The following is a 21,110-nucleotide window of genomic DNA, read 5'->3' on the forward strand; positions in this document are numbered from 1 at the left end:
TTTTCATATATTCACGTTAATTTTTGTAAAAAGATATTGCACTGAGCCATAATTTCAATTATGTTGAAAATGATCAAACTAACCTCTTCTAAATTTGTCTTGAATTCTGTGTTTTAATGAATGGCTCATATTACTGATCTACTGTAACTCTCTTTATAGTAAATAGTTCAAAATGAGGAAATGGGGAACTGGACATTGGTGACTGAGTTTATTCCTGTGGGAATACCCACCACCAGAGCCATTGGAGGCCTCTTGTTCTTCATTTTTTTATTGGCTTATTTGGTGACCATCCTTGGAAACACCCTCATCATTACCCTGATTTTTGTGGATTACAGGCTCCACTCACCCATGTATTTCTTCCTCAGCAATTACTCTTTCAGTGAAATATTAACCACCACCTGTGCTGTTCCCAAGATGCTGGCAGGCTTCCTATCAGAGAGGAAGACCATCTCATTTGGAGGGTGCTCTGCACAGTCTTATTTCTACTTCCTTTCTGGATGCACTGAGTTTATCCTTTTTGCTGTCATGTCCTATGACCGCTATGTGGCCCTCTGCAATCCCCTTCAGTACCCTATAATCATGACCAGCTCACTCTGTGTCTGTCTTGTCATCTTCTCTTGGGTGGGTGGCTTTCTCCTCATCCTCCCCTCCACCATCCTTAAGATAGGACTGCCTTACTGTGGCCCCAATAATATTGATCACTTTTTCTGTGATAGTGCCCCCCTCCTCCACTTGGCCTGTGCTGACATACGTATCATTGAACTGATGGATTTCCTCAGCTCCGTTATCCTGCTCATCACCTCCCTCTCACTCACAGTGGTCTCCTATACTTACATCAGCTCCACCATTCTGAAGATCCCCTCAGGTCAAGGACAACGCAAAGCCTTTGCCACATGTGCCTCTCACTTCACTGTGGTCTCCATGGGCTATGGGATCTCCATATTTGTGTATGTTCATCCATCACAGAAGAGCAACCTGCACCTCAACAAGATCCTCTTTATCCTCTCCACTGTCATCACACCACTCCTGAGTCCCTTCATCTTCAGTCTACAGAATGAATCCATGAAAGACGCCCTAAGGGACACCTTGGTCAAGGGGCAGAACTTTCTCAAAGGACTGAGGTACATGTGACAGAATCCTTGTGAATAATTCTAACCCTGTGGATATTCAAACTTACCAAGAATAATTCCAAACAAATCACATGGTATTTGTAAATGGCACATAAATTCTAAGTTATGGTAGCAACAACAATTGTGTTGTCATAATATATTGGGTTTAACTGGTTGTTAAAGGTGTATACCAAAAGACAAATAGGTAAATGAAATGAGGTACATGTATGCATTGAAATATGACTCATACATAAAAAGGAGTGAAGTTTTGAGACATGCTGCAACCTGGCTGAAACTTGAAGATATCATGCCTAGTGATAAAATCCAGACACAGAAAGACAAATATTTTATGATCCTACTTATATCACATAATACAGATTATGCAAATTCATAAAGTAACAAACTAGAATTCAGGTTACCATGGGCTGGACTAGTGGTAGGGAACTGGAGTTGATGTTTAATGAGTACAAAGATTCTGTTTAGGGTGATAGAAAAGTTTGGTAATAGATGGTGGCTATAGTAGCAAAAAAATTGCAATTATAATTAATGCCACAGAATTGTCTATTTGCAAGTGATTAAAAGGGGAAATTTAAGTTGTATATAAGTTACCAGAATAAAATAAAATAAATTATAAATCTGCAATATAATTGGTAACCCCTAATCAAAATGATTATAGTTAAAAGTATAATTTTAATAATATTGTTTCATTAATTGTTTCAAATTTACCACACTAATGCAAAGTGTTAACAATCAGGATATTTGTATGTATGAGCAGAGAGTACACAGGAACTCAGTAATTCCTACATGATATTCCTTTAAACCTACAACTTCTCTAATAAAAAATGAAAAATCATTGCAACTTAGAGGTGGTAATAGAAAGCAGTTTGGGGTAGAGTGCAGTATTTTACAAAGACCTACAATTGTATGTACTACTTGGTTGAGAATGTTACTGAGTGATTTGTATGTAATATGTTCAGTCCTGTGGAATATAGGGTGGAAAAGTTTCAAGGCACCCCACCTCACCCCAAGGACACACACTTATATACATAGAAATTCAACTTTAGAAAAAATTTTAAGATTTTCTTCTTTTTGTACATGTTTAAACTCTAGCTTACTTTGGAACAGAAATTAGATCATTAATTTTTCTTATTTTTCACTTCAGTTTAGTTTTAAGTTTGCGTTTTACTAAGTCTTTGTCTTTAATATTTGCATTTTCATTATACTTTAATTCAAACATTAACTACTATATTAAGTACATATTCTTTTCCAAGTGGAAAACAAGACTATTCTCCAGAAATAGTTCTATCATAATATTACCTATCCAGAGTCCTCAGAAATAATCACTAAAACAGTTCACCTCACTTCCTAGGAGAACAATCTTTCATTTATTTTAAAAATATTCTATTTGATCTTTATTCCTTTGAGACTAATAGATCTGGTATTTTCTTTGTGTTGCATATTCTTACATATTCATTAGCATTCATTCATAAAATCATATGGATCTGATATTTTCTTTGTGGCTACATTTTCAAAGATATAGTTCAAACAAACATGTTTTATTAGTTACTATGTATTGTTCTTTTTATCTGACTTAATTATAAGTTTTATTTGACATAAGTGTTTTATTCTATTAATATATTTTTCAACGTTGAGTATTTATAGGTTGTGCAGTAATGTAGCATTTATATGTAACAAGGAAAGAAAAGTCTGACATCAGCAATTTGTGTTTTCACTCTTTTCCTTTTGACAGTTCATTAATGCTTATCAGTATTTTCAACTGTAACATAAAAGTCAATTTTTATTGTTCTTTTGTTTATTTTTATTTTATGTTTCCTTACAAATTGATATGATAACAAATTATCACTAACTTAGAGCTTTGACATAACACATGCATATTTTCTTACAGTTCTTGCATCTCAGTAACCTCAAATTGGCCTCAATGGGCTTAAATCAAGGTTTCATCCAGACTGCATTCCTTCCCAGAGACTCAATGGCATAATTCATTTTCTTGTCTTTTTCTGGAGCTTCTGGAGCATACCCACTATCCTTGCCTCATGACACCCTTCTAACTTCAAAGCTAGCAATGACCAGTCATTTCTTTCTCACAATGCCATCTCTCTAGTTCTGACTCTAGTTACATCTCTCTTTTGCCTTTAGGAACCCTTGTGACTACATTAGGTCCACCCGTATAACTCAAGATAATCTCTTTATTTTTACATCAGCTGGATAGCCATCTTAATTCTATCTGCACCTTTAATTTCCCCTTGGCATGTAACAAAACATATTCACAAAATCTAGGGATTAGGATATGGATATCTTTGGGATTCATTATTCTGCCTATCACAGATATGCCCATAGATCAATGGAACAGAGAGCATAAACAGGCCCACACAAACATGCCCAACTGATTTTTAATGTAGGTGTAAAATGAATCTAATGGAGGAAGACAACAAATGTCACTGTAGCAACTGGACAACCATAAGCAAATTAAAATGAACATCAAATGATAGATTGCCCACTATACAAAAATTAATTGAGTGGATCATGGACTGAAATATAAAGTGTAAAACTATAAAAAAAAATTTAGGAAAATACATAAGAAACATCTTAGGAACTAGAGCCAGACAAAGTGTTCCTAGAGATGCCACCAAAAGCACAATCCACAAAAGAAAAGAGACATAATTGGATCTCCTCAAAATTAAAATGTTTGCTCTGCAAAAGACCACATGATGAGAATGAAAAGCCAAAAAATGGTCTTGGTGGAAATATTTGAAAACTATGTATGTGAAAAACAATACACTTCAAAAATGGACAAAAGACATGAGCAGTCATTTCACTAAAGAGAATATGCAAAGGGCAAATAAGCATGTGAGAAAATACTCAATTCCAATTGGCATAAGAGAAATTAACTAAACCCACAGTGATATATCACTACGAATTAGCGACATCACCAAATGCAGATGAGGATGTAGGGCAATTTGACCTCTCATATATTTCTGGTTGTAATGTAAAGTGGTGCAGCCACTCTGGAAAAGTTTGGCAGTTTCTTAAAGGCCTAAACATACAACTAACTTCTAACTCAGAACTATCACTCATTGGCATTTATACAAGAGAAATGCCATATTCTTGCTCTTGAAGGAGAACACAATATACAAAAACCCCAAAGGATTTGGATACTGAAAATGTAAAATATTTCACATTTCCCCTTGAAAAATTATCACGAGATGAAAATTTTTGTAGAATTTAATAAAGAGGGCAGTATTAGCTTAGTACATACTAAAAGACAGAATAAGCGTAATCCAGGATCTTACTCTTCTTCTTATTTCCTTTAGATCTTACAATTTCCGTCTTATTCTGGTCTCTGAGTGAAGAGAACATAAAAGTTCCACTTAAGGAATATATCCATGGCAGATGATTTCTATGACTTTGGACTTTGATTTCATCATATTTAAAATGATCTAAGACCTCAAACTGAGAAGTTAACTTAAAAAGTGACTTTGAACTGGTGATCGTCTTTTGGAAAATGGTACTGCAGTTCAATCAAAAACAGATTCCTGTAGATGAAGCTTTACCTAAATTGAGGTCACAATATGAAATTAAGAAATGAAGGTTAAAAAAAACCCTAGTAAGTATTAGCAGACATAACAAATAAAAGGTTTCAGTCACCAAGAACTTCTCAGAATACAGAATATATATACTGTATACTGTATATATACAGTAGATAGAAGCTCTGGAAAACTATTCTTAAGTTGATTAGATTTATAAAATAAGAAATGGAAAATGCCAGGAAATATATGATACTCTCATAGAAGTCCAGATAAAACTCTAAATGAAAAAGTCATAGAAGTTAAAAACTTCATGGATTAAATAGTGGATTAGAGGCCACTGAAAAGAGAGTTCATGAAGTAGAAGCTAGACCTGAACTCAGAACAAAGAGGAAAAAGGAGAGAAAGCATGAAAGAGATGGTGAGAGACATAGAGGATGAGAAGAATATAATCATGTTTGATTTCTAATTCATAGATTTTCACTGAGTTGTATGAATACACAACATTTTTCATTGAGGTGGTTTCTAATGTTTCTTTATTGCAAATTATGTTGCAGTGCTAATGATAAACATGTTTCCTTGTAAATATCTGTATATATTCCAAAAAAGTATAATCCTTGAAGTAGGATTTCTGGGGATAAGGAATGTGTTTGTCCAATTTATTTGCTACTGCCAATGGTTTTCAAAGGAGGAAGAGTGTTCCCATTACCCACCCCCCCTCTTAAATTTTCACCAACTGGATATTTGTGAAATTGTATCTCATTATTGCCTTAATTTGCACTTCCCTGATTATTGGTTAGGTTGAGCACCTTTGCATATAGTCATTGGCAGTTCAGTTTTACTGTTGTGTAAATTGTCAATATCATAGCGTATATTTCTATTAGTTGTCTATATTTTCTTATTGATTTTAGTGTGATATTTATGTGTTCTGGATACAAATGAGTTTTTAAGTGTTTCAAATATGAGCTAACAATGTAATTAACAGGTTATGGCTTAATTATGGTGTCTTATTGGGCCAAGGCTTTATTTTAGTGAATTTACCACTGTTATGATTTGCTCTTTCTGTTTTTTGTTTAAGAATTATTTCCCTGCTCTAAATTATAAAGATTGTATTAATCAGGGTTCTCCAGAGAAACAGAACTAATAGGAGATAGATAGATAGACAGACAGATAGATAGATAGATACACGTATAATTATTATAGGAATTGGCTTATGTAATTGGGAATCAGTAAGTCTAAATTCCATAAGGCAAGCCAGAAGCTGGACATTCCAATGAAGGTGAAGTTGTAGTCCACAGAAGAAACAGGCTGACTGATGAAGGAGCAGAAATTCTTTTTGACTGCTGAAATTGTCATTTCTGCTGTAATACTTCTAACTGATGGGAGAGGAAACCCCTCTCATTGCTGAGGACAATCTCCTTTGTTGTTTGTAGAGACAATCAGCCATAGATTGAATCAACTGACTCTACATGCCAATCTATCTTCGAAACACCCTCGTAATAACAATCAGGTCATTGTTGGCTTGATCAATCAACTATACACCAAGTCACACATGAAATTAATCATCACAAAAGGTTTTATCAAAATTCACTGTTGTATTTGGAGTGGTACTAATGAATAGAGGGGGGAGAGAAATAGAGATACAGATAGAGAGAGAGAGATACAGATATATTGAAATACATATATACATACACATCTATCTATAAATTTAAAACATATAAATTTATATGTAAATATAAATTTTTAAATGCTTTATTTCATATATACTTTTTTATTAGAGAAGTGAGAGTTTATAGAAAAACCATGCATAAAATACAGGATTTCCACATACTACCTTATTAATAACACCTTTCATCTGTGTGGTACATTTGTTACAATTGATAAAAGCACATTTTTATAATTGTACTATAGTTCATGGTTTACCTTAGGATTCACTGTTAACACTTAAACTGTGACAAAACTCTGCTGTGAAATAAAGTTAACTAGTCTCTATATTTTTATATGTTTTATTTACTGATTGGTTAATTGAGCCATTCTTTTAAATGATTTATTCTGTTTTATGAGTATGAATTGCACTGGAGACAAAAATAGAAATAGATACACCAATTAGGAGGCTAACAATTTCATCCATAAAATAAATGGTTGTGACTTGAATTATGCTGGTAATGATAGGATGGGACAGATGGACAGATCCAGGATATATTGATGAACTTGAGCTAATTGAACCAGTTAGATGCTCAAGTTATGGTTGTGTAGGTGAAGACTATGATCCCTAAGTTCTTGGTTTTGCTTGCTCTTACTCTTTAGTATTATGGTCATCTCCCTCAAGTGGGTCAGAATGGGTCAAATAACAGCATTCTTTAGGATGCTCTGATAAAGGCTATAATAGAGAATATTTTGGAGTCTCCAACTCCCTTCCTACTCCCCAGACCTGAATTACAAAGGTGAGACTGAGGTGAAGGTGTTAGCAAAGCAATAGCAGAGACATATTGGAATAACCAAAGAAATGCTTGCTTGGTCTGCTTATAGTATGGGGTAGAAATGTGCCCACAGCTACAATAAATACCTGTTTTCCTTTTTCCTAAGCATGTATTTCACAGCTTCCTTAACAATTAGGTGTTGCCCTGTGATTAAGGTATAACCAATGAAACGTAAGTGGATGATGAGCGACACTTCCACATCTGTCCCATAGAAACTTCTGTTTTTAGGTGACTGTTACATTTATTGCACATGCAGAGCTTTCATCAACCTGAGGAATGAACTAATATGTGGATTGATGTTTGTTCCTGCTCCTGATGACCTGGAAACAAACTGGACGTTATTTGAATAAGAAATAAACTTTTATTGCATTGAGTTCATTATAAATTTGGGTCAATTTGTTGCTAAAGCCTAGTTCACCATAACTAATAGAGAAATTGGAATTAGAAATGGAGGGTGCCATAATATAAACCTTAAATATATATTATTTTGGAATTCATATTAATAGACTTTTAGCCATTTGAACTGATTTTCTAGTTTTCATATCTCTTCCATTTTTATTAATTCTGTTTTACTTTCAGTGATTTTGTCCATTTATCTTTAGGCACATATTGAATATTTTAATTCAGCATTCATTGTTTAACTTTTAATTACTCTTTTTCCTTCTAAGATTATTTCTTTTACATAAAGGCCTGTTCTTGTTTTTATGGATGAAATATCATTTATTCTTCCTCTAAGATTATCATATCTTTATTTTAGGGTGACTGTGTCCTGCTCTTGAATTGTCTCTGATTCCTGTGAATTCTTTTGTTATTTTTATTCCTGTGAATTTTATTTGGCTGTCTATCTTTCATTTTTTAGAATTTCCTCAAATATCTGCCATCCAATCATATTTAACAATAACTGATAAATTTTGAAGTTTCATTCTTGTCTGGTCAGAAGGTGGGCTTGCCATTCTGTCACAAGAGCTATTTCTCTGTAGATATTTCTCCAGAAAAGAATCCTCCAATATCTACCCAACTGCAGTTATTGGGCAATTAGTATTCTGGGTGTAGCATGAAGGAGAGGGATTATGGACCTCTAACTTCGTTAAAAAGACTCTTATTTAGTATTCCTGTGCCTGGCATTTGGTAAATCTTTGCCTTCCACTGTAATGAGTATTCTCAGGATTTGAAATTATCTCATTCCAACTCTCCATTCCTTTATTCCACAGATACTTACTGGGACCTATGATGTGTCAAATTTATATAGAAACTGAAATCCCCACATATGTGGAGCTTTCTTTCTAGCTACATTTAATAAGCAACAAACAATACATTATAGCTATCATATTTTTCAGAATTGTATTAAAAAATGTATGAAATAGTCATTACATGGTATGAATGAATTGATCAATGTTATGAAAAAACTGAGCAGAATTACAGGAATTAGGAGAGTAGGATGTTGGGATGGGATTGTAATTTTAAATAGGATTTCCAGAGTGGACCTCATTCAGAAAGGATGATATGATCACACCTGTGAAGGAGGTAAAGGAGTTAGTCTTGCAAATACATGAGAAAGAGTATTCCACCCATATAGGACAGCCACTGAATAGGGGAACATGTCTCGTGTGTCCATGGAAAAGCAAAAAATAACATTGTGAAGGGGCCTCAATTAGCAAGTCAGAGCTTAGAGTAAGACGGGAAACAAAGGGGAGGTGGGGCCAGGTTGGGTAAAGTCATACCGGCCATTTTTTCTATTAATGAAATTGTGAGATTACAAAACAATAAAGTATAAAATATGGGATTCCCATATACCACCCCACTATCAAAACTCAGTACTAGTGTGTTATATTTGTCACAATTGATGAAAGCACATTTAAAAAATTGTACTATTAACTTTAGTCCATGATTTAACTTATGGTTCACTGTGTAGTGCAATTCCATGGATTTTTTTAAAAAATTTTATTCTACTGCCATATACACAAATTAATATTTTCTCTTTTAACCACATTCAAATGTACATTTCAGTGCCATTAATTACATTCACAGTGATGTTCTACCATCACCACCACACATTACCAAAGATTTCCATGATTCCAAATAGAAACTCGGTGTGTTTTAAATCTCATCTTTCCATTTAAGACTAACTTCCCCCAAATTCCTACCAGCTATTCGAAGGATTTTGGATTTTATTCCTAATGAGATGGAAGGTCATTGTTGACCTCTGAAGCTATTTTATGACTTGTTTTATAAATATATATCTTTGATCAATGTTAGAATCTGGAGAACAGAATATGAATCTTACCAGGAATCCCGTGAGAGGTGATGGTGATCAGGAAAGGTATAGCACCATGGACTTGGTAAGAGCCATAGACTTACTTGATATAACACTGCAATGTATTTTGAAAATTTGTATCACTTTTTAGTCAACTCCTTTTGGTTATAATGACATTTTTCTGTCCTGAAACATGCTAAATAAATATGAGAAGCAAAATTTGACATTAGAGTTTTAGGATAAGATATGTTCATTATTTGCTCAACATAATAGTTTCTTCTCAGAAAATATGATACATGATGTGAAACACATGGGAATTGACCTCCATGTTTGAATGAACCCAATATATTTTCTGCACCAGTGAGAGGACGATGAAGTAACCTCTATATACCTCATTGGTCTGTGATGTTCGTGGCTATTTCTCCATATTCTGAAGAATTCTCATGACAACTCAAAGTGCTTGAAAAATTGGTGAAGTAAATAGGGCAATAAAAAGAAAGAAAAAGGAATGAAAATAATAAAAACTTTAAGTGTACAATTCAGAGGTGTTAATTATATTCATAATGTCATGCTATCACCACTACCATCCATTACCAAAATTTTTCATCACCTCAAACAAAAACTCTGTACCCATTAAGCAATATCTCTCATTCCTCCTCCCCCCAGGCCCTGATAACCTCTAATCTACTTTCTGTCTGTATGAATTTGTTTATTCTAGATATTTCATGTCAGTGGAATAATAGAATATATGTTCATTGTATCTGATTATCTCATTCAGCATAATAGTTTCATTCATCCATGTTGTAGCATGTATCATTCTTTTTTTGACTGAATATTATTCTATTGCATGTATATACCATATTTTGTTCATCCCTTTATCTGTTGATGGACACTCGGGCTGTTTTCACCTTTGGGTTATTTTAAATAATGCTGATACGAACATTAGTGTGTAATTTCCTGTTAGAGGTCCTATTTTTAGTCTTTTTAGTATATACCTAGAAGTATATTTACTAATCATGTGATATCTATGTTTAAACTTCTAAGAAATTACCAAATTTTTCCACAGAGGCTACACAATTTTATCCTTCCAGTCACACTATTTTAACCAATTTTTCTTTTGTGCACACAAAATACATGCAGAAAAGTGCATACAACAAAAATAGTCAGGTTAAACAGTAATTATAAGGCAAATACCCACATAATTGAAAATATTGCTAATATCTCAAATCCACCCCACTGACAATGCTTTCCTTTTCCCAGAATTACCACTCCACTGACTTGACAGGAATTGATTTCTTTAAAAAATTTTTTTTACCACCTTTGTTTGTCCTGTAAATTATTGCACAGTTTTGCATATTTTAGAAATTTATATAACCAGTGTCATATATTACATTTTTCTCAACTTAATGTCTGTAATATTCACCCATAGTGCAGATTTATCTAAATCATTAACTTTTTGCATAATCCTCCATTGAAGAAATATACCAATACTTTGATCCCTTCAACTCTTGATGGTCAATTGGCTGTATCTGGATTTTGGTGCTTTTTTACAATGATATTATGTGTGAATTCTTTATTTTTTATTTTTATTCTAGTAACATATATACAATCCAAAATTTCTCCTCATAACCACATTCAAATATATAATCCAGTACTGTTAATTATGTTCACAGTGTTGTGCTAAAATCACCACCACCCATTACCAAAACTTTCCACCATTTTGGGTTGTCTTTCCATTGACCTATTTGGCTATTTGTGCTCTGATACCACATACCTTGAATTATAATTATAAGATATCTCCATATTATGGTAGAAAAGATTCTTCCACTTTTCTTCCTCTTTTTCAAAAGATTTTTTACTTTTTCCATCCCTTTAAATTTCCATTTAAATTTTAGAACTAGCTTGTGAAATGTCACTGAAGCTTGCTTTTATTTTGGTTTTGTTATCACAATGCATCTATGACTCATTTCCAAGAAAAAAAATTCTCCCATTTTCTTAATCATTTTTGGGTAATAACTTACTATTCCATAATAGTCACATTTGAAGGTGGATGAGATAATTTTATGTGTTCAATATACCATAGTTATCTATAGTTTTAAATTATTTATCCATATATATATGTAAAGAATAATAATCTTAATTAAATATCCATGTCCCTATCACCCAAATTAAGTTACAGAACATCACCAATACCTTTAAAGCCTCCTACATGCAATAGCATCTCCTTCTTTCCTCAGACATGAAGAATAAATTTTCTATTAAAATAAGCAAAACTACAATATTTCCACTTCAAATTGCATTCCCAACACATTGTAGTGTACTTTCCACTCACACTGCAATATTCTTATTCTAGTGCTTATTTCATGCATGAAGAAGCAAAATAATATTCGATGACTCTTATACCCTAACTGTACTGACTTTCTGACCACTATCACATGCCCCCTCTGAGGCCCAACCTTGCAAAACTACTTGAAGACGTACAATATGTTTTCTCCTTCTTGCTATTTTTGTCCATTATAATTCTTTTCCTTGGAATGCTTCTTATCAACCTTTCCTCATATTGCAGGCTAATTTTTGTTACTTTCTCAAAACTCAGATCAAACACCCTCTTCTTCAGAGAACTCTTTTGCTCTTTCAAAGTGTGGATTAAATGCTTGCTCTTTTCTCTTACAAGGTAACATAATATGTGACACTGCCTTGGCTTCAAAAACTTTTATCTCCCTTCTGTTAATGTGTAATTTACTTGAAGTCAAGTTCACCATCACATCTTCATTTAATGACAGTGATTGGAAGAAGAAAAGTACTCAAGAAATAACTGGAATGAGATTTTGTTTAAAAATGGAAGAATAAATTTTGCTCACTTAATGTTTGATTTAATTCAGAGAGTCTATTTTGGTATTGAGGACTTAAAATGATTAGGGGACATGATCTTATCCTTTATGAGCTTTACAGAGAAAGTGCCATATTGTACAAATAATTATGTCATATTATTAAGTTTTATATAAGTTCAAATAAACTTATTTCAAACGTGAAGGGAATTTTGGTTTAAATAATGGTGATATAGATGGACGGATTCAAATAGTTCTCTGAATTAAATAATTCTCTTAATTCTTTAATTCTCTGAATATTTACTGAGCAATTGCTTTATGTCACACACTCAGCTAAGTGCTAGAAATATGATTGTCCAAATATTCTCATTTCCTGCCTTTGCAAAGTTCAGAATCTAGAGTGGGAGCCAGGCATTGAAAACAATTGATATGTGATTTTTCAATTGTTTTACATCATAAGAAATAAAACTAACAGTATGATGGATTTGTTTCAGATTGGCAGTTTGGGCAAGGCTTCTGAGAAATGAAATATGGAGACAGGACAGACTGTGAGATGAATATTTCGGTGTGAGTGGAAACTATGCTAAAGTGTATCATTATGGAGATGACATGGAAACATCAGGAACATAAATAAAATACTAAGCAAGTCTGGAGCAACTAGTAACTAGGAAATAAGCAAAGGAAATGCATGATGAGCTTTGTAATCTGTGTTAAGAACTTTGAAATCAGTTTAAAAATAATGAGAATACATTAAGGGGATTTAAATAAAAATCTGAGATGGGAAGATGGATGGATAGATGAATGGATGAATGGACAGATGCATAGCAGACTGTGCATGTGTTCAATAAAGCCTTGAGAGCCTTTTCAGAACTGTTATTGAAATTTCATAGTCTAAAAAAATAATGTATAAGGTGATGAAATTTATGACTTTAGGGATTACAATATAGTGGTCTCATAGGGTGTTCTTCTTTGACGAATTTATATTAAAGAAGAATTTCCTGGTGGGGCATGATATCCCAGGGGAACAACCCATGAACTCTCTATAGAGTGTGCAAGGATCCACGCTTCAGGGAAACTAATAGCTTCATTTCTATTCTCTGGAAGTCAAGGAAAGAAGAGCATCTTTAGCCACTACAAAGACTGTGCTTCTCTAAATAAGGTTTGTAAAAAATTTAGCATCTTTTATTGCCAACATTTTCTAGAAATTTGGAGTATTCCAAAATCTGGAAGGATGATATGTTCCCAGGAATTTATGGTTGAACTAGCATGCTGGCCAAAGGGAAATTCCCATGATTTTAGAGTTGGGTAAAATGAGGAATTCATTCAATTGGTTTCTAGTTATGATCACAATTATCTTACTTCAGAGATATCTTTCTAAAGTGTTTGTAGCAGCTTTATTTCTGAGCCTTGTTTTTGGTTTATTATTAATGCATAGTCTGTTGACTTTTAAAATGATTTTAATTTTTCTATAACAGCATGTCCAGAAGGTATTTTAATTTTACTTTCCATTTTCCAAGGGAAGAGCCAGAAGCATCCAGAGATGAAGCAATGAGTTCAAGGACCTGCAATGAATTGGTGGCCAACCATTTTGGATTAATGTCACCATGCAGCAGAATAATAGTAAGTGAACCATGTGTTTCCAGAGAAATAGGTCAGTGAGTTTGTAAGAGATGGCTGCAGAATGACTTCAAAACAAAACATTGCATTTGTGAAATTTTCAAAATGTTGTTTTCTCCCTCAGTGTTGTGTTTTTAATTGTACCTCAACACAACTTTTTTCAATTGAACCTCCTTAAGAGTGATGCACAAATACTTGGATCTGATGGTAGCAAGATCACCCTTTCCCATGGACAATGCATATATTGTGGCTCTGATGAGATTTACATTTTTGCAGCTCAGAACTTTGACAGAACTTTCACAGTTCAATTTTCTTCTCTATGCTTTTTTTCCATTTCAGGAGAAGGTGAGAATTAGTCAACACTTTAAAAAAAAAAACACCTAATTACTTAATTACTGAGATCACGCTATATGACTCTTGTAAGAATGATCCCTCCAGAGTGAGGTTCATCTAAGGGTTTCCACTGGGAAGCTCAGAGTATCAGTTACATGTAAAGTCCTTAACAGATTTTTAAGGATGATTTTTGTAGGATTTCCTGTACCATTTTCTCATATAAATAACATTTAAGTACTTCACAATATCTATCCAGATATTCCCATAACACATTGACTGGAGTAGATATGCTTAGATATGCTTAGATTTTAGGGTTCTTCATGTTGAAGGATAGAAACATTTTTGGACTGCCACTCCTCTCCCCATGTTTTCTTGGGTGAGCATTTGTGGATCAGAAAATAATACTTGAGATTAAACCTTATGTGCTGGCCTCATTCATGGCAGGTTTTATTCAACTGGTTTGAATAAGTTAATATCCCCAGCTCTAAAAGTGGTAAAGCTTTACCATATCTGCTAGTTCTCCCGCAATTGCATTCCTTATACTCCTTGTCCCTTTCCTGCTGCCATTGGCTGCCCCTAATAATAATCAGAAGCCCATGTACCACCAGTTCTGCCTGCTTAATATATTTGTATTCAACCTTCCTTCCTCTCCTTACCCAAAAGCAGTGCATTCTACATGTGTATGTGAAATAGGAATTGTTATAACACCAAGGTGATGCTGTTTTCTATCTACAGCCTTGAAGTGTGAAGGTCTCATAAAGATACTGTAAGATACATAATGTTTAGTAGCTAAATATCTGAGGTTCCTTCAAGGGATGAGCATAGGCTGGGAAGCCCAAAACTAAACCTCGAAACAGAGCAATTTTTCATTAAACATATAACATAGGTAAAAGAAGAGAAGAATTTTGGGATGTGAGCTCCTGGGCTTAATTACTGTCTCTCTCCTAATGTCTCCTTGGAGTATATTATTTCACTAAGTAGTTTCATAGAGATCAAGTTCTCAGAACAGAGATTGGCACCTGGTGAGCTTTATTTAAATGTTTCCTATTATCATCATGACCAACAGGAACTACAGCCATATTCTTCACTCACAATTCATGGGGTCTTCTGAGAAATAATATTTTACAGCCAACGTGGTTCCAGTTCCTCTTGGCAAGATACCTTAGATGCAACAAGAAACTGATGTTAACTCCCTCACTTGGTATATGGAGAAAGTTGTTTCCAAGGAAATGAAATCATTTCCCAAGGTGAGCAAGTGAGTCTGTGACCACTATGAGAGCAGTATCCAGATCTTATCTTCCCTCTCTTGAACCCCTTGGCAGCTGCAGGTAGCTGACATTACAGTCCTGGCAGTCTCTCAGGATAAATGCAGAGAACACATTTCTCTTTTTCCAAAACAGGTCAGAGTAGACAGAAACTTTCTGTACCCCAACATCCAGAACAGGCAGTGTATTCTGTTGTGAAGAGAGAAGCTACTCCCAAACTCGACAAGGTGAGAGTTACCACTGGGTTTATTTTCTAAGTCCCTGGACCAGACCTGGACATTTTGCTCTCTGGGGGGTTCTTTCAAAGGAACATGAAGGTGCATGCACCCCTGCTGATACAGACCAGGGCTGTCATTTCCAAGTAACTCAGTGCTTAGTGGATGCCTCTTCAAGCATACTTGATGATGACCAGTTTTTAGGTTCCCTGGAAGGACCCTCATGGGCTGCCTGCAAGGAGGAACATATACCAGGGTATTTGAGTTGGGGTGGCAGAGGAACATTGATTTATACATCTATTCCAATTGGCAACCTCAACTTTATTTATATCCATTCCAAAATGATCTGATGAGTTTTATGAAATTTTTCTTTTAAATTAAGGAGTTATGCCCACTCTCAAAAGCCATGCAAATTCCTCTTTAAATCTCTACTAAATGCATCATGACTGTCTTCTTCACATTCTATCTGTTGATAATGATTAAATCCTTCTTACATTTCTATTGCTTGCCTTACCTTTAGTAGTTTTTCCTTACTTTCTTCGCCTTTATTCACATGTCTAGGTACTTATCTGCACTTGGTTAGATGAAGGGAGATTTTTCATGGAAATGGCCTGAGACCATTTCACATCCATCAACCCTCATTCAAAAGATCCTGGAGGTTTGTCCTCTGTTCGTGTCATAAATAGGTGTGGATGGGAGAAATTGTGGTTGCACCTATAGCAGATTCTTTTATTTATTTTGGGGCTTGCTTGTTTCTTCCTGGTAGCCAACAAAGTTCTTGATTGCAATGTCTTTTTAATTTCATATTTCTGATATGTAGTGTAGGACCTGAAACATAGTATTTATCCAAGAAGTAATGATGGATAGATAAATTGATTTCATGTCCAAAGACAAATAGCTAAGTAATAGTTACTTAAGCCGTATTCAATACTTCAAATATATGTTATATTTCACAATAAGGAAATAACTGACACTGTGGAAATGTAACCCATAACATTCTTTGAAATTTGCTGACTACATGTTAAATTGCACTTGGAAAGTTATTGGTTTTTTGTATATATGTTATATTCCACAATAAAAAGATATATGATTACATTAAAAAATGTGCTCTAAAGAAAAGGTGTTTATAGTAGAATGGAGTGTGTGAAAATTGAGTATAAAATATAATGAAGTTAATGATAAGCCTTTCATATGTTCATTCATATATGTATTATATAAATATCCATTTATTTTATAAACATAGCTTCTGGACTACCGTGTGTTCTGTTTTAAAATGTATGACACTGTAGATACATTTATATTAAAAAGGAAAATTCAAACAAATCCACATCCCTCCTACAAAGACTTTGCTTCTCTTTTATTAAATGAATAATATCCAAATCAGGTTTACTGATATTTAAGGTCTTTGAAAAATTGACTCAAAATTATGTTTAATTGCCATATTCTGTTATTTGATTTAGCCCATTTATGCAATAACCTCTCTCCAAATTCAGTTACTTGCTTTAAATATTTTTTCTTTATTAGAGAAGTTGTGAAGTTACAGACCAGTCATGCACAAAATACAGGACTCTCATATACCACCTCATGATCAACACCTTGCATTGGTTTGGAATATTTATTACAATTGATATCATATTTTTATAATTGTACTGTTAACTATAGACCATGGTATAACTTAAGGTTCCCTGTGTGTGTAATGTAGTTCCATGGATTATTTTAAAAAAATTTTGTTACCATATATATAATCTGGTACTTCCACTTTTAGTCACATTCAGATATATATTTCAGTGTTATTAATTACATCTGCATTGTTGTGCTACCATCACCACCATCCATTACCAAAAGATTGCCATCACTCCATATAGGAACCCTGTATATTTGAAGCTTTAACTTCCCATTGCCATATCCCCACCTCATCCCCCAGCAAACTATATTCTTGATTCTGACTCTAAGAGTTTGCTTTTTCTAATTATCCAAACCAATGAGTTGCTTGATTTGTTTTCCTATTCCACCCTGTAAGGTAACCTCTATTTCTAGACTCATGAAATTCTTTAGGCCTGGATTATTTTCCTCTTTATCTCTTTAAAAGCAAATTGTCATGTTACCTTCAAACTAGCTTTGAACTTTACCATTCCACAAATTCCTCACCTCTTCTGCGTTCTCATAATATGTTGCATGCACAAATAAGATGGTTGGACTCTGATGTGTTTCATCATTGTGTCTACCTAATTTACCTATCCATTTGTATATTTTGTGAATGTAACATATCTCTCTGGTGGTTTTGGTTCTCTCAATTCCTATAAAATGCCATTACCTTTATATTGTAAAGTTAATATTTATGAAAAAAGTGGGAAAAACCTCAATCTTTGTGCTTTCTAACTTTATAATCTGTATGACCTTTTGTTCTGTCCTTAAGGTAAATGGAAAACCTATGGCCAACAGACCATGCATGACACTTCATGGGATAAGCAAATATATCACGCGCTGATATGTTCTACTTTGACCTTTTCTATTCACCTATTTCCAAAGTTGGTTTTCCCAACACCTGTTCTTTTTTTTAACATGATTTTATTGGGATATACTCACACACTATATAATCCATTCAGATTATACAGTCAACGGTTCACAGCATCATGCCATAATTATGCATTCATCACCATGATCATTTTTGGAACATTTGCATTACCTCAGAAAAAAAGTTAAAGAAAGAAGAAAACCCCATATATCCTATATCCCTTTTCCCCCCTACCCTTATTGACTACTAGTATTGTGTTCTACCCAATTTTAAGTCTTGAAATAGAGGTAGGTTAACTAAAATAGTGTAGTATTGTCAAAGATAGATATATAGATCCATGGCACAGAACAAAAACTTCCAGAAGTAGATCCATACAAACACAGCCTGCACTAAATCTTAATTATCAAGGATTTGATATGCAGTCCCTGAGGTTACTGCTTTATATGACTTCACCTCTCAGGAGTGAATGATCAAAGCAAGAATGATGCAGTGGACCAATGAGAGTGTCCTCCCTGGGTTCATTCTGATAGGTTTTTCAGACAGGCCTCAGGTGGAGATCATTCTCTTTGGAGTAATCTTGTTCCTTTACTTCATGACCCTTCTAGGCAATACTACTATCATCTTAGTGTCTGTCTTGGACTCTAAGCTCCACATTCCTATGTACTTTTTCCTCTCCCATCTCTCCTTCTTGGACCTCTGCTTCATCAGCAGTATCATACCCCAGTTTCTAGTCAACCTGTGGGGTTCAGATAAATCTATCACATATGGTGGCTGTGTCATTCAACTCTATGTTTCCCTTGCACTGGGCTCCACTGAGTGTGTCCTCCTGGCTGTGATGTCCTATGATCGCTATGTTGCTGTTTGCCGTCCCCTACACTATGCTTTTGTCATGCATCCTCGGCTCTGCCATATCTTGGCCTCTATGGCATGGCTCAGTGGAGTGGCCACCACATTGATTCAGTCCACTCTTACTCTGCAGCTGCCCTTCTGTGGTCACTACCAGGTGGACCATTTCTTCTGTGAGGTCCCTGTGCTCATCAGGTTGGCTTGTGTGGACACTACATTCAACCAGGCTGAGCTCTTTGTGGCTAGTGTATTATTCCTGGTGGTGCCTTTGTCACTCATCCTAACTTCCTATGGATACATTGCTCAAGCAATTTTGAAGATAGAGTCAGTCATTGGAAGACAGAAAGCATTTGGGACCTGCTCTTCCCACCTGGTGGTGGTCATCATCTTCTATGGAACCATCATCTTCATGTATCTGCAGCCAGCCAAGAGTAGATCCAAGGACCAGGGAAAGTTTGTTTCCCTCTTCTACACCGTGGTGACCCCCATGCTTAATCCACTCATCTATACCCTGAGGAACAAGGAAGTAAAGGTGGCACTGAAAAAAATTCTGGGGAAAACTTTATGATTGATTGGGACATGATTACCTAGAAACATTTAGGAGAGACTTACTAAGGGTGATCATTTAATAAATGATGTCTCAATAAACAATTTGTTGTGTTCATGATCCTATAAAAAGGTTTCAGTAGAAGAGATTAAACTGAAGCTTGATTTCAGAGTCAGAAAGATCTGAATTTGAATGCCCTTTTCATCACATAAGAGCTGTGGGACTTGGCCAGTTTGCACAACCATTACATTATCTCTAAACTGGGATGTATAATAGGACCTGACAAAAAACAAACTCAGTTAAAACCACATCACTGTTTTAAGGATTTTGCTGTTTTTAAAGCTTGTTTTTATAAAGTTTATTATATTTAATAGTCATAGCCATATATTAAACAGTTTCTAGAAAATTATTATTCAATTATTAGAAAGTTATTACAATTTTTCTTTTGCAAAGATCGAAGTATTTTGTCCAGTTGCTCAGGGCAGAAAGAGTGAACCCTAAAATTTCAGTGACATTGTTCTTTTAACTATAGCTATAGATTCCAGAACCTGTCAGGTCCCCTTTGTAAATTGTTATACTCTGGTTTTACCTTTACTGCTGTATACACACACCCTATTCCTGCATTATAAATTTTGGATTTATTTGTATTTCTCCTCTCACTAGGTTTTTGAGGACAGCAACTACATGATTTAATGATGTTTTAAAATAAAATCTTTACATATGACTTTACAATGACTTCCAGCTTTCTTTTTAAGCCCAGACCTTTTCTCTCCATACCCTCATATTCAGTTATGTATTTATCTATACCTGGGTGTATTAAAGCAATCTCAAACATCAAAACTAAGATTAAAAGCTCCCTAAGTTTCTGTTTGCTTCTAAGTGTCCCTGATATTAGAATAGGAAACACACAACATCCTGTCACCTGAGGCAGCATCTTTAACCTCTTCCTCCCTCTCATTTGCTGTATTTAACTTATCTACAATGCTGTAAACTTTACATTTTATTTATGTCTCTAGTATATCCACTTCTTTCCAATGTAAGTTTCAACCACCTGTCAAGTGGATTGTTGAAATGGCCTCACTTCCAGATGGAGATAAGTAAGTAAGCAAGTATGCCTTTCATGCACTACCAGGTGCACACAATTTTTAATGCATCATGAAACTTGTGCTTGTCTTATCTCCTTTTTTAAAAAATGGGTCTATTTATTATTGAGGCACTGCAGACATATATGTGAATGGAATGGTACCCATGCCTTTATAGAGTTACATGCTAATGGTCCAGCTAAGGTTTTTTGGTAGGTTTTCACTATATGATCATATCTATTAAAAAATAGAATTCAACAATAAGAGAAAATTCTCTCATTTCAACAAAATTGTAATATATCTATCTAACTACAAGATTGTTACACTAAAAATTTTTATTTGGATTTTTGGTATTGAATTGATATTGTAGCAAAGTAACATTATCTAAACAGTGACAACTCATCTTGAAGAAAAATATTTTGTATTATTATTGGCTAAATGAAAAATATATTAATATATGTATAAGAAAGGAAA

The 21,110-nt window shown here is 34.4% G+C and overlaps 2 protein-coding genes across 2 annotated transcripts; both read left to right on the top strand.

The window, feature by feature from the left end:
- The first annotated feature begins 180 nt into the window (after positions 1–180).
- LOC119506581 (olfactory receptor 6M1-like) lies at positions 181–1,131 on the top strand. The gene has a single exon (XM_037799588.1). It carries the CDS (start codon positions 181–183, stop codon positions 1,129–1,131), a length of 951 nt encoding a protein of 316 aa, XP_037655516.1.
- A 17,511-nt stretch (positions 1,132–18,642) lies between these two features.
- Positions 18,643–19,575, top strand: LOC119506186 (olfactory receptor 2G2-like). The gene has a single exon (XM_037799163.1). It carries the CDS (start codon positions 18,643–18,645, stop codon positions 19,573–19,575), a length of 933 nt encoding a protein of 310 aa, XP_037655091.1.
- The last annotated feature ends 1,535 nt before the right edge of the window (positions 19,576–21,110 follow it).

The sequence above is a fragment of the Choloepus didactylus genome, chromosome 11, assembly GCF_015220235.1.
Source record: "Choloepus didactylus isolate mChoDid1 chromosome 11, mChoDid1.pri, whole genome shotgun sequence".
Taxonomy (NCBI): domain Eukaryota; kingdom Metazoa; phylum Chordata; class Mammalia; order Pilosa; family Megalonychidae; genus Choloepus; species Choloepus didactylus.